The sequence below is a fragment of the Elgaria multicarinata genome, chromosome 1 (assembly GCF_023053635.1).
Source record: "Elgaria multicarinata webbii isolate HBS135686 ecotype San Diego chromosome 1, rElgMul1.1.pri, whole genome shotgun sequence".
Taxonomy (NCBI): Eukaryota; Metazoa; Chordata; class Lepidosauria; order Squamata; family Anguidae; genus Elgaria; species Elgaria multicarinata.
The window spans coordinates 155,196,868-155,211,264 of NC_086171.1; the positions used below are offsets into that span (position 1 = coordinate 155,196,868).

Consider the following 14,397-nt stretch of genomic DNA (forward strand, 5'->3'; position numbering starts at 1 on the left):
CTTGCATTCTAATAACAATATGATGATTTAATCAAAATCCTTATAGTTTAATGTTGTTTTAAGAAGCTTATAGCCCTCACTAGAAAATCTTGGAAAATCTAGAAGTTATATGCCCAATGAATCAGAAGCCAGGGAAAGGACTTGATGGGCTTTTGTAGTCTGTATCCTGGCATTCTCCAAAATTCTCTGATCCATACCTCCTGCTTCTGTGCACTATCTTTATCAACACTATACATGTTACTTCACAATTAATTGGCTACCAATGGCTGGCTGAGGAATGCTGGGATTTGTAGGACTTTTTTCTGTTTAAACATGCACAGGATTGTGCCCTTAGCTTTTTACATCCAGGCCTGCAGAAGGGAAGTTATGTCTCCAGTGCTTGCTAGAACTGCTTAGATCTATATGATTGCCAAATGCTCCTCTTCTGTTTTGTCAGGTGATGCCGCAAATGCTTTCCAGCCTATACTATGCTAATTCCAAAACTAAAAGCAGGCTTTAGCTCTGGGAATACCACTACATAGGATAAGGCAAACGAGATCAAAAAGCAGCTGCTACATCTTCATAGAATCAATCATAGAATCATAGAATAGCAGAGTTGGAAGGGGCCTACAAGGCCATCGAGTCCAACCCCCTGCTCAATGCAGGAATCCTCCTTAAAGCATCCCTGACAGAGGGTTGTCCAGCTGCCTCTTGAAGGCCTCTAGTGTGGGAGAGCCCACCTCCTCCCTAGGTAACTGATTCCATTGTCGTACTGCTCTAACAGTCAGGAAGGTTTTCCTGACGTCCAGCTGGAATCTGGCTTCCTGTAACTTGAACCCATTATTCCGTGTCCTGCACTCTGGGAGGATCGAGAAGAGATCCTGGCCCTCCTCTGTGTGACAACCTTTTAAGTCTTTGAAGAGTGCTCTCATGTCTCTCCTCAGTCTTCTCTTCTCCAGGCTAAACATGCCCAGTTGTTTCAGTCTCTCTTCATAGGGCTTTGTTTCCAGACCCCTGATCATCCTGGTTGCCCTCCTCTGAACACGCTCCAGCTTGTCTGCATCCTTCTTGAATTGTGGAGCCCAGAACTGGACGCAATACTCTAGATGAGGCCTAACCAGGGCCGAATAGAGAGGAACCAGGACCTCACGTGATTTGGAAGCTCTACTTCTATTATATCATGGGGCACTTTGTCAAAAGCTTTGCTGAAGTCAAGATATATGACAGGATCTGCCAGGCACCATCGTGACATCTGCACCGAGAGCGGCGCCATCCTGCAGCCAGCTCAGCCATCACTCTCGCTGCCCCCATTCAAGACAGCTTCGGGTGTCCTCCACCCCACCCCCCACCCCTTTCCCTTCCCTTCCCTTCCCTTCCCTGCCATCATACAGAGAGGACTGAGCTTTCTGCATGCTTGTCAGACTTTGAAGGGTATTTGTGCCTTAATAAGGATGGAATCAGTGCTACACCTGCCTCCAGGATTGAGGAGCATCTCCTAGGTTTATCCACCTTATTTCCATTGCTATTGTATGTCTCTTACCCCATGCAGGCGGTGTTGGTAAAATTGCACAGACAACTTGAGTGGCAGAACTAGGAAAAGAAGCCAGGAATCCCTAAATTAACCAGCTTTCTGGGCATAAACAGTTCTTGCTCCAAGTTCAGTATTCACCTCTTCTATAGGACAGCCATTTGTAACTATGAGTTATTCAATTAACTGCACCAGGACACCTTATACATAGAAGGTATTATTCAACAAGCACTGGGTCCATTCACACAATAGCATGCAGCCACCATTCTGAATATGGAACACCCACTCAGGAATTGTCGCATCATGCAAACCTGGTGAGCATGGGCTATGAGAGGGTTTAACAACCATCGCATAACCCATGCTCAATAGGTTCACATGACAACCCACAAGCAAGGGATGGATATGCAATGTGGCACCCGTGGGTTAAATAAACTACTACAAGCCGCACCATGCAAACCAGGTCACTTACTTTGAATTGCTGGTGGTCGTAACGGTCATGAATGACCACAAAGCGGAGATCGAACCGTCGTGATAAGTCAAAAAGGTGGTCTGTTTCAGCTTTGGTCCAGGCATCGTCATGAAGGTACATCTGATACTCCTGCTCTGAGTAAATTGGAACTTGCACTGTCTACAGCAGGAAGAGAACAGATTGAGAGATTTTAGTATTGTACAGACATAAGAGTCACCAAACCTGCAAGCTCCTAAGTAATTTCCAACTTTTCACATGAGTGATGAGGTTAATTTGTGGCTTTGTGGCAACCAGATGGTCCTTTGAGATACTTTGATGCATGTTTATGCAGCTGCTCCCATCCCACACCTACAACATAAGCCATGATCAAGCCTTCATACTTTGTTGAATCTGGCAAAAGGGTAATCCTTGCCCTCTTCTGCTGCCCTCCTCCAGTGGTAGAACATAGCTCCATCCTTCCTAGCAGGGTTGGTGAACGGCATCCACTTCCAGGGCCGCACTTTCTTAGAGCCCAGCTTTGCCTTGACCGTGCGGTAGCCCTGTGTCGTGTCACTGGGCAAAAGGGGAGGTGCATCTCTGAAACAAAGACACAAGACGTAAACTAAGGGAATGTATTGTCTGCATGAGGATCATTTGACATATTCATTGTCCATTCCATGATCTCTGAGGAAGGCCTAAGCCGGCTTGAGGCCAATATAATTTTCCATAGCCCAGATCGATCTTACACAATCAGCACACAACCCAAACTTTTACAGAACAATGTAAAGGCGGTATAAAAATGTAATAAATAAATAAATAAATAAATAAATAAATAAATAACAGAAGGTCTTTATATGTTACCACTTCTGACTTCTCACTCACTGCACATTCCTTCATTTTCTGATGAAGGTTTGAAAAAGCATACGCACACAATCAAGGAACAAACTAACACGTGCCATATTAGTCCTATAGGTTGGAGGTTCCCCTCCCTTTGTCTAGGAGATGAGAGGCTGCTTAAGGGAAGGCATCCACTATCTATGACCAGAGTTGTGACAAAACTCTTACTTTTTATCAGAGTACAGCAGTGCATAGACCTCCCGGTGCATTCCTTCTGGTCTCTTAAATGTTAGGGTCTCTGATGACTTCTTGGATTTTTTCTGAAAAAGAAAACCTTTATTAGAGGCTCAGTTGCACTAAGGCAAAACTTTTGTGGGAGAATTAAAATCAGTTACTGGGGCGGGGGGAATTGGGAACAATTATTTTTGGTTATTTTGGTGTGTGTTTTACCAGTTCTCTCCCTCCTGATGCCCTATGGCAACCCCTAATTTCACTTAAATGCTCAGGTCAAGTATGCAAGGGAGTGGGGGTGGGGAGAAAGGCATTCTTTGTATTCTATTTCTCCCCAGCCCAAAGCCTCTACTTCCTATTTCACCTGTAGTTATCAAAATGTAGGAACATACTGAGGGTGGGGAGTAGCAGAGGTTCTATTTGTGGCTCACTAACCAACAAGCAATCCCTATAGTATCAGCCAGGCCTCTCTAACCCACCTCCCACCTCATCCTCCCATCCTTTCACATTCCTGTTGTTCAGCTGCACAGCATGTTTCTCTCTTCTCAACAAGGCAAAAGGTGTAACAAGGATAAACAGGAAGGCGGGGAGGGAATAAGAGAGGAGCTCTGGTGTGAATTCAGCCTCAGGTGTGTTCTGTGAACCCCCAAACCATGGTATGTAGAATATTATTCAGAATTTAAACATTATAAAGAAAAGTGGAATATATTCATATTTGATTTGCACTAATAGATCAGAAAGAGAGCCTTCAGGTAATGCATCCTAGCAGTATATATAAGATTTCACTGAATAGGTGAAACAAAACTGAATTAAGTCATACCAAATTGCTTTCCCCAGCAAATACAGAAACAATAATTTCTTTAGACATACAAATACAGGAAGATTTCATAAACACTAAAGAACATGCTTTCTATTGGTTTTGTTTTAAAAATGGCCAAATCAGTTTCTCAAATAGTTCAATAACAGAGTTAGCAAGGTTCCAACATGGGGGAATTATGATAGCAAGATCCCAATCAACAATAAGTTCCTGTTGCATGTTTGTAGCTTAAAATTATAACAGCAAAGTTCCTTGCAATCTTCTCCTCTCCTCTTCCTCTACCCAAAGCACATGTGTCCTGTGGGCTCTGAAGCAGGGGAAGTTGCCCCACCTCCTTTAAAAAGGCAGAAGACAAGATGATTAAGCCACTTAGCATTGGTCAACGTAAGTGGAGATTCCGCCACTATATACTTCTTCCCACACATATGTGGCTAGCACAAAACCTAAACAAAATCACATGATGAGAATATCTTGTAGAAATCTCCACATTTAACAGGAAAGGTATGAATAAAAGCAGAATAAATCCAAAACTCCAATACATTGCCACGAGGATTCATTTCAATTCACTGAACCACCCCAAGACTGTACCTTATCAGAATTGATGATGTCTTTCTTATTAATAGTTCCTACATTCTCAGACTCTGTGCCTCCCAGTTCCAATATATCACGGACATCTGCTCCTGTGGTCATTTTGTTGCCTAAAGTAAAAACAAACAAACAAACAAACAAACAAACAAACCATGATTAAAAAGCAAGTGAATTATGAATACATAATGGTGGAATGCTGAATCTACTCACCGCCTATAACTACATGGACCCTGCAGTGTCCATGTAAATACGTAACAGACATAGACAAGTCTCTGCAAAATTAACTGTATTTCTTGACTCCATCCCCAGACCACAGTCTCTTTGCTCAGCAATTTCTTCTTGATTCTGGAATTAATCATCTCTACTTCACGTGTATCATACAGAAATTACAAACAGCTACAACAGTCCTGACAGCACCTCAAACTTCAATACCCAGGGATCCAATGACTAGGGTTTCGTGTATCCTATGCTTCTACCCAACTGCAGAAACAAGTATTTGGTATCCTGAAAAACCTCTGCTTTTATTAAGGAAATTCACATTTCCAGGCATTATGTGTAAAATACAGACAGTATTTAATTAAGGCTTAGAATCCAAAGGGCTTCGCTGCTGGGCTTCCAGATGGAGGCTTAGTGCTCTATTGTTTCTCTCTGCCTTCTTTGGCTACTCCTCCCCATCCCTACCACTACAAGTCCACCTATGATCGAATCTTCTTGTTGTGCTTCCCAAAGGAAAACACATACAACCACACCAGTCACATAATTTGAAACTTTAATCTCTGATGCAAAATAAAATAAATGTAGTCACATATATGTAACATACGTGTAATCTAACAAAACAAAACATGTAGACATTTTGGTACAGACTCAATTCATGGCTGATGCAAAAAGGTGATTAGTAAGAATTCCAGAAACAAAAGAGCCACTCAGAATCCACTGTCCAATCTATAATGATGCCCACACACAATTGCTCCATAAAATACAATTAGAAAATCCAAGTTGCTATGATGAAAAAGAAATAAAAACCATTCTGTTTACATGGTGAGGGAACAAACATTTTCCAGTACAAGAGATTGGATCCTATTTAGTCATACTTAAGAGGAGACCCTTTGAAATTAGAGGAACTTAAGTTACTCATGACCAGCTTAAGTCCCATTGAATTCAATGGGCCTACTCTATATAAGACTAAATCTGGATCCAACTCTTGATCAACAAGAATGTGAATGCATGCACATATCTACTATAAAAAGGGGTGGGGATATCCCCAAGAGTAACACAGAAAGCATTTTTCTAAGACATAGTAAAATATGTGTGTGCACATGTATATATTTCAGTTGTTGAATTATCTCAAACAAGACTACACAACTTTTATTTGCTACTTTGCTCACTTCTTACATCATAATAAAAAATGCTATCATGCTCAGACATTTCCACAGTATAAGTAGAGTTATTCTTCCAAACCTTTCACCATGACTCCTATCCAGCTAGTGGTATCGTTACAACTCTGCACATATGGCAGTTACACAGAAAGTAGCCCTCTGATTTTTGCTTTGCCCAAAGCCCATGTGCACTTTATTAAATGTTTTGGATGGTGTATCAGACCAACATGTACTTTCGTCTGTACAGAGTTCATTACTGCTAATGACCAAAATAATAAAATGGACCAACATCTGCAAGAGCTCATGAGGAAACTGTGTCTTGCCATTCTTATTTGTGAATAATGAATAGTGAGGGCTGTCACTTTACCTGTTAGAATCACAAACAGCCAGTCATGAATAACTTCCCACTGTGTTGACCTGAGACATCCAGTACACCTAAAAATGAGTACAGCTCTCAGTAAAGACATTCCCAAAAAAGGACAAAGCAATGATAAAAAAAGATACAATATTATAGTGCTATTCCAGACCAGATTGATTCACTTTCTGAACGGGTTAACTTTTCCATCAGTATTAGTTCTTGCATCAAATGTTCTGACCGTTAGATATGTCCTTAGGTTGCAGTCCTATACCTGGGAGTAAGATCCATTAAACTACTGGATTTACTGCTGAGTAGACATATATAGGATTGCACTGTTAATTCTTTCAAGTCTTTCAACTGGTGTATATGAAATACCATACTAAGATTCTTAAACCTTGTTTTTCGTTCCATTGTCTTCTTTGATTGACTATATGTAAACTGCTCTGGAAGCCTTTTTGGCTGAAGAGCCAGGATAAAATCACTTTAAATAAATAGTGAACTTGTACACTCAACCATAATTCTTACTACCATTACTAGATAATTATATTCCCCTTCTGTGGTTAACCTGGATTATTATGTGAGAATCCATGAAGAAAGCATACATCAAAGCATACGATTAGAGTACATTTGAAGCAGTTTTGGTCCAACACCTAATTTTTTTTGTATTTTTATAACATGCAATGCAATCCTACAAACGTTCACACAGATCTAAGTCCCACTGATTTCAATGGGACTCCCTAGTAAGAGTGCATCCAGACTTGTCATATTGGACATGGATTTCATGACAATCTTTTCAGAATAGAAGTGTAATATTGTTATAGTTTGGAAAATATATATTATGCATACATATGATTTTCATAGTCCTTTATGGTATATTATTTTGAAGCTGCCTTTTTCCAGTAGTTGTTCTCATCAATACAAATGAAAGAAATTGCATAGAAAAGGAACCCTCATAGGAAACGACAGTCCTCAAACAGAGATTAAAAAATACTCCTGAATGAAACACTTCTCTAGAAGACTACTTCCAAACGTATTCACACGATATATTTGCCTTGCATTAAGTCTAACACCACTCCATATGCAGACGTCCTAGGGGAGGATAAACCGAAGGGAAAACTCCCCGAATACTACCTAGTAAATACATTCTTACGAACACACACACATATATCAACTTCTTTCTAAAGGTTCAAAGGTTCCCCTCCTGGTTTCCAGATGCTCAATTCCTGCTTTCCTGCCTGCACCCACACTTACGGACTACACTTCGCTCAGAAGTTCCCAGGTCTCCTGAACCATATCATCAACACCGTGTGCCTCAACTAGCTTCAGCGGTTCTCGCTTCCCGACACATTTCCCGCGGTCTCCCGCCCCACTCAAGAGATAGCCCTAATTTCCTAATATCGTTACTTCTCTGATTCGATCCAAGCTCCAGACCGGCAGCAGCAGGAGCGGTTGTTTCGCGTCGATTCAGATCTCCTAGGACCACTTCCGGTCCCCGCTTCTCAGAGAATAGTTTCTCTCTTAGGTCCGAAGGTGCAGCACAAAGTGAGGCTCGGGCAGCGTCTGCGATCAAGGTTTCTAGTTCCGGTTCTCGCTTGAGGCGAAAAATCACGAAAACTCATAAATTTGTTTTTAAAAATAAATCCAAATGAATATCGATCAACTATGACGTTGTTGGCGGCCGTTTTGGTTTATATTAAATTCTGAGGCGATTTTCACTCCACGTACCGCGTGACAGGCAGAGACACGTCAGGCAACCAATGTTAGAGCCCTCAGATCGAATAACCTTTCTAAAGCGACTCAAAGACCCATAAAACATTTCACGGATAAGAAAAAACAGTTTTCTGTAGTTTCAACATCCTGAGTCCAGTGCATTCCCCTTTCCCTGTTACTGCACAATGCAAGAAAATAATCTTCACCTGTTGAGCGCTGCATCCATTCCCCTGGTAGTAATTTGGCCACCCTTGTTTCCGTAAACAAAAAAGAAGTTATGAATGTTGAACAAAATTTAATGTCACAATTGATTTAGTTGTACTTAATGTGGAACACTACAGTCAGGAACATTTGGTATCTAAATAGGGCATACAGTCATGCAGGAAACATAAACGGTGCACTGATATTTTCTGTTTAGGCAACGAAGAAAATTAACTGCTATAGCCTAGATCGAGTCACATGATTTAAAAGCAAAAGGGTGTTGTTGGGGGGAGGGGGAGGGGGAGAGAATTGACTATAATATGTTTTCATTACTTAACCGTTCAAAATTAACATTGCCAGTTGCAGCATATGAAATGTCAGGTTGATGCAATTTTATGCACACATACCTTGGAGTAAGCCCCATTGAATTCAGTTGAACTTTATTCTAAGTAGACATGTGTTGGATTGCACTGTTGGTTCATGCACATTTGCATGCATGTGCATTAGTCAAGATTCATCCAACTTCCCAAAGTTTTAACTTCTACAGGCTTGGGAGGGTGCTAAAAACTAAAAAACAAAACCAAAGTTAACTCCATATCTGTGTGCACTTCACACTAAAATGTTGTTTTAAAATATCCCTAAATCTCTTCAAAAAACACATGTAGGAATAGAGATCTATCAAGACAAGTACTAGGCAGTACAGACTGTCCCTAGAAAACTGGAACTGTGTCCTTAGTTCATCTTATAGAGTAGACAGATAAGATACATCAACTGCTCCAAGGTATCACATATTTGAGGGAACTGCCACCATGGTTCCACATGGACCTATGGCCCAATAGGGACCAAACAGGAGAAGAGCCTTCAGTGTGGTGGCCTCCTTCCTATGGAATTCCCTAACACTGGAAGTCAGGCAGGTACCAACATTGTGTTACTTCTGGTGCCTCCTGAAAATGTTGTTTCAGGAAGCTTTCCTTGAGTGACCGGACGTGGTTATAGCAGAACTCGGGTTTTTAACAGAACTCTGCTTTTTTAAAAATAGTAATTTTAATATCATGTTTTTGTTTTTATTCTATCTGTTGTTCACCGCTCTGAAATATCCTGGATGTGGAGCAGTATAAATATTGTAAGCAAACAAATAAATAAAATAAACCTGTGGTGGCAACTGTGCCCGTACTTGCACCTATTGGTAGAGATTACTCAAGAGTGAGGGTTACTGCTCTTGGCTCATGGCTTTTGCAAATACAGCTCCATCAGTATTCCCATGGCGCTCTTTTCTTGGACCTCGGGAGCATGGTAATAGATAAGGAATTCCATTACCCTGTAGCAGTTTTGAATTCCAGTTGACCTGAAACTCTATATTTGCAGAGGTTTGTCCATTATTCCATAACTTTACAATCACATAGATTCTATGTGTATTCCCCTATCTTCACAGAGTAAAGGAGTTTCTCAGGGTTAGACAAAAACAACCTCTTTATATTGCTGAGAGAGGAAATCCCCACTCTTATCTCCAATCAGATATAAGAGCAGGGTTTCCTCTCCCAACGCTAGAGAAAGTCTGCCTTTCTCTAGCACTGCAGGAGTGGCTTGGTGAGGGGACCTGCATGGACCAGAAGTTCCCCGTCAGGTAATAGATAACACTTGTTTGTTTATTTATTTATTTATTTAAACCCAAAGCCTTTCTGTTTAGAAAATGTGAAATTTTGTAATGTGTGAACATTCAAAAGAAGAAATAGAATAACATCTTTAGTAAGGCCAACTAAAAAGTCCCAAATTAGTGAGCAGGCTTTCAAGTTCATGAAAATTCTTTCATAATCAGGATGTTAAGGGGGAAAAGTGGAGGAAATTAAAGGATGCTGCTGGACTGGGTGAAAAACGTCATAGTCCACAAAGTGTAATACCTTAAAACTGAATGAGGAGTCATTTTACAGGTATGCATGGTAATCCTAACCATGTTTACTCAGATGTACATTGCAGTTTTGAGTGGGGATTACTCTCTAATAAGTATAAGGTTTGGATTCACTCAGCAATCCAATCGGGTTTGTGTTTGGGGAAGTTCCGGAATCCAGTATTACTCTTAGATTCTCAGATGGCTGTTGTGGCCAGATGTTTCTGCCCAACTTCAGCTGAAAGGCCAGCTGTGCCTATTTCTAGAGAAGGTATATGTGGTTATGAATACACAACAGTAGGGTGACCATATGGAAAGGAGGACAGGACTCCTGTACCTTTAACAGTTGTATGGAAAAGGAAATTTTAGCAGGTGTCATTTGTATGCATTCAGCACATGGTGAAATTCCCTCTTCATTACAGCAGTTAAAGTTGCAGGAGCCCTGCCCTCTTTTGTATCTGGTCAAGAGGGCAGGGCTCCTGCAGCTTTAAATGCTGTGATGAAGAGGGAATTTCACCAGGTGCTGTATGCATACAAATGACACCTGCTGAAATTCCCTTCTCTATACAAATGTTAAACATACAGGAGCCCTGTCCTCCTTTCCATATGGTCACCCTACACAACAGTTAATTACATGGAGAGTGGATTATTGCAACATGCTTATGTCAGGCTGTCTTTGAAGGGCATTCAGAAACTTCATCTGGTTCAAAATGCAGACATTTAACCTGAGGTATTTTTATGGCGGATGTTTCTCTGCTTTTATGCCAACTTTACTGGCTGCTAGTTCATTTCCAGGTACAATTGAAAGTGCTGGTTATCACCTTTAAAGCCCTAAACAGTTTAGGACCAGCAAGATACTTTTATGACTGCTCCATTCTGTATGGTCCTGCCCACCTCTGCAATTAAGCTGCAAACATTTTCCTGCATGTCTCATTATTTACTGAGGATTATATAGTGAGAATAAGCAGCACCCATAACGTGGATTTTTTTGCCCAAGAGACCCATCTTGCCCCTTCATCAATACATTTCCATCATTAATTTACCAGTTAAAGACTTTTCTGTTTGGGCAAGCATTTGGCTTGCTTTTTAAAAATATACTCCTCCTCTCATTCACTGTGACACTGCTGTTGTCTTATTCTTATTGCTTTATTATTTTATTGTAATTTTGTATTGTTTTTAAGCATTGAACACCACTTTGGCATCCATTATGTCTGAGCAGACATGCATAGGATTGCTCTCTGTGTTATTAACAACCCCAATGGTGGTTTCATATCGTTAAACATGTTTACAGGGCCTTTTTTCAAAACAATACTGAAAACAGAATTCTCTTATTATTAATATTTGGTTGTGCTTCTGAGCTTAAACAATCTGTTGGGCAATATTTTCCCTCATCCACCATTCTTCCTATCTGTAAGGTTACCACACTGTCCAGAGACCATTTTGTGTTTGTATATAATCTCAATAAACTATGTAAAGATGGAAAAGTCACAATAACTTTTATTGGACCTGGTTATTATTAGCTTCCTGGCTGCTTCTCAACATAGCAAAAGTAAGACCTCCAATTTAACAAGGAGGCTCTCTCTTGGGCAGGATCTACAATACTGCTTTAAAGCACTTTTAAATAGGGTGACCATATGAAAAGGAGGACAGGGCTCCTGTATCTTTAACAGTTGTATTGAAAAGGGAATTTCTGCAGGTGTCATTTGTATATATGGAGAACCTGGTGAAATTCCCTCTTCATCACAACAGTTAAAACTGCAGGTGCCCTGCCCTCTTTTAAATCTGGTCACTCTGGTATAGCTCCTGCACTTTAACTGTTGTGATGAAGAGGGGATTTCACCAGGTTCTCCATATATACAAATGGCACCTGCTGAAGATACAGGATCCCTGTTCTCCTTTTCATATGGTCACCCTAAATTTTAAACAGTTTTGACAACTGTTGGGGCCCAGGACACACTCCGTATACAGTTGTCAAAACTGTTATAAAGCACACTTACCAGGAGAGGGCAGCAGACACTAGAGAAGGAACCCCATTGCTAGCAAAGCAATTGTGATTCCATTTCTTCTGTTAGAAGACTGCCACTGTCCAGCTCTCACATGCTGAGCAATGGGATGCATCCAGCAGGCTGTTTATAGGTGCCTAAAGCCCCACAGTGGCTGTGAATCTGCATTGCGTCAGTCATTAATGCAGCTGCAGATTCGCAGCCACAGCATAGCTTTCCCTCAAAACTGCGAAGAAAAAAAGTTGGGGACTTACACTGACTTTTTTCTCCGGAGCGAGGCAAGTACGGCGTATACACCTTCTAGGCAGATGGCAACCCCTGATTGGTCGCTATCTGCCCAGGCAGGGGGCAGGGGGCAGGCCCAGCACCAGAAACCCTGCATTTTCATTGCAGTGTCGAGATTAGCCACTGCCCCACAGCAGTGAAAGTGCAGCTTTTGAGCCCATCACAGTGGCAATCCACCACCTTATAGAAAACCCCATAGGAAGGGATAGACATAATACACACTCACATTTCAGTACTGGGACTCAGTACTCTCTCTCTCTCTCTCTCTCTCTCTCTTTAGGTATTTACCCCGCCTTTCTCTCTCAACAGTATTATTAGATATAGTAATTATATCTGTGAGCAATGTGTGACTTACAGAGAGATTAACAGTACAATCCTATGCATTTCTACTCAGAAGTTCCATTGAGTTAAATGGGACTTACTCCCAAATAAGTGTATGTAGGATTGCAGCTCAAAAGGACTCATGTAAGGAACTGTAATGAGAGGTTATCAACCTGGATTCATCTCATGAAGCTGATTGATGGGAGATTCAGGACAGATAAAAGGAAGTACTTCTTCACACAATACATAAACTATGGAATTTGCTACCACAAGATGTAGTGATGGCCACGAATTTGGATGGCTTTAAAAGATGGTTAGATAAATTATTGGAGGAGAAGGCTATCAATGGCTACTAGTCCTGGGAACTGTCTTGATGATGGCACATAGGTACCGCGAGACCTCAAACCCCCGCATTTGCACTTCTTCATGTTATCCCCATGCAGAGGAGTGAGCATGGGGTTTGCAGGCAAGGAGGAGCATCAGGGCACACGTGCCTCCTCAGTCCCTCCAGGTTTGGGGTATTTTTGTTTGTTTGTCTTTAACGTTTTCCCAAGGAGATGCAGAGCTGGCCATTCAGCTAGCTGGCCCGTTCCCTCCCTCTGACTGGGCAGTTGGTGACCAATTAGGGTTCGCCATCTGCCCAGACATGTCTCCGAAGCAGCTCTGGAGCAAGGCAACAGATGGCAAATGCCATTGTCGCCACGGTCCAAGAGAAAAAGGTCGGGGTAAGTCCCCAACTTTTTTAATTCGGAGGTTTGGGGGAAAGCCCTGGGATGGCTCTTCAATGGCTGCTGTGTCATTTAAAGGACCTAGCGCCACTGCAGATCCACCCCGGGGCTTTCCCTTCATCAAGCAGCCCCCTGATGACTATGTGCTGTTGGCCACTGTGTGAACAGAATGTTGGACTAGATGGACCCTATGTCTGATCCGGCATGATTCTTCTAATGTTCTTATGTTTTACACATCACTCAAATAGACTTGCTGTTGCATATCCAAGCTATTTCATTCTAATATTCTTTACCTCATGTGACCCCCATTGCTGACGTGCAGCTCAGTTGCACGCACACACCTAACTTTGTGTGGGATCATGCTATATCTAAGAGTAAATAATAGCCACAATCTGTGTCACCACTGGGAAATCCTTCCCACACCTTGGTATGTGTCAACATTGGGAAATCCCTCTTGAAAGGCTTTTTCTTAGGGCCTTTCCATTTTGAGCAAATGAAAAAAAAAATCAGATTCAAAATGTTATACTAATACTAGGTTTGATCCAGCCAATATCCTATCCCCATACAATGTGTAGCTGTTGAATTTTAAATGGATACTGTTGTTTTTATGTTTCTGATGGTTTTTAAATTTTGTATACTTTTTTTTAATGTTAACTATTTTTAACTTTTGTAAACTGCCCAGAGAGCTTCAGCTATGGGGTGGTATATAAATGTAATAAATAAATAAATAAATAAATAAATAAATAAATCCTTGCTGTAGCAAAGAGAGGGGGGAGGCTGTGTTGACATAGGGTTTTCCACGCCTTTTTTGTTTTTAAAAGGGTGTGATGTGCGCTTTTCTTTTGGAAAGGGGAAATCTATACAGCTTTATGTAACTAAATTCGAAAAAGAAACAAAATAGATTCACAAATTGGTGGTGCATTACCACAGGTGAAAGGGTGTAGCCTTACTGCTGTTAGGTACATTTTTGTGTGTTAATTTTTAAAGAGATTTATATATTTGACATGGGTATACCTTGCTTTTCATCACTCTGTTCTTCATCAGTATGCCTGTTTCGGTGATACAGTAGAAGAGCATTTACCCTCAAAAATAATAAAAATAA

General features: G+C 41.1%; 2 protein-coding genes across 2 annotated transcripts in view; one reads left to right on the forward strand and one right to left on the reverse strand.

Moving 5' to 3' along the window:
- The window catches only part of DMAP1 (DNA methyltransferase 1 associated protein 1), a 37,403-nt gene extending 29,759 nt beyond the window's left edge, over positions 1 to 7,644 (reverse strand). Inside the window, exons 1-6 of the mRNA XM_063139885.1 lie at positions 7,567 to 7,644; positions 6,172 to 6,239; positions 4,429 to 4,538; positions 3,021 to 3,112; positions 2,357 to 2,552; positions 1,977 to 2,135 (exon numbers count right to left, since the gene is read on the reverse strand). Of these exons, the coding sequence (XP_062995955.1) occupies positions 1,977 to 2,135; positions 2,357 to 2,552; positions 3,021 to 3,112; positions 4,429 to 4,530 (549 nt within the window). The 5' untranslated portion in view covers positions 4,531 to 4,538; positions 6,172 to 6,239; positions 7,567 to 7,644. The remainder of the gene's footprint in view (positions 1 to 1,976; positions 2,136 to 2,356; positions 2,553 to 3,020; positions 3,113 to 4,428; positions 4,539 to 6,171; positions 6,240 to 7,566) is intronic.
- The window catches only part of KLF18 (KLF transcription factor 18), a 151,700-nt gene that overhangs the window by 18,131 nt on the left and 119,172 nt on the right, over positions 1 to 14,397 (forward strand). The window lies entirely within an intron of this gene.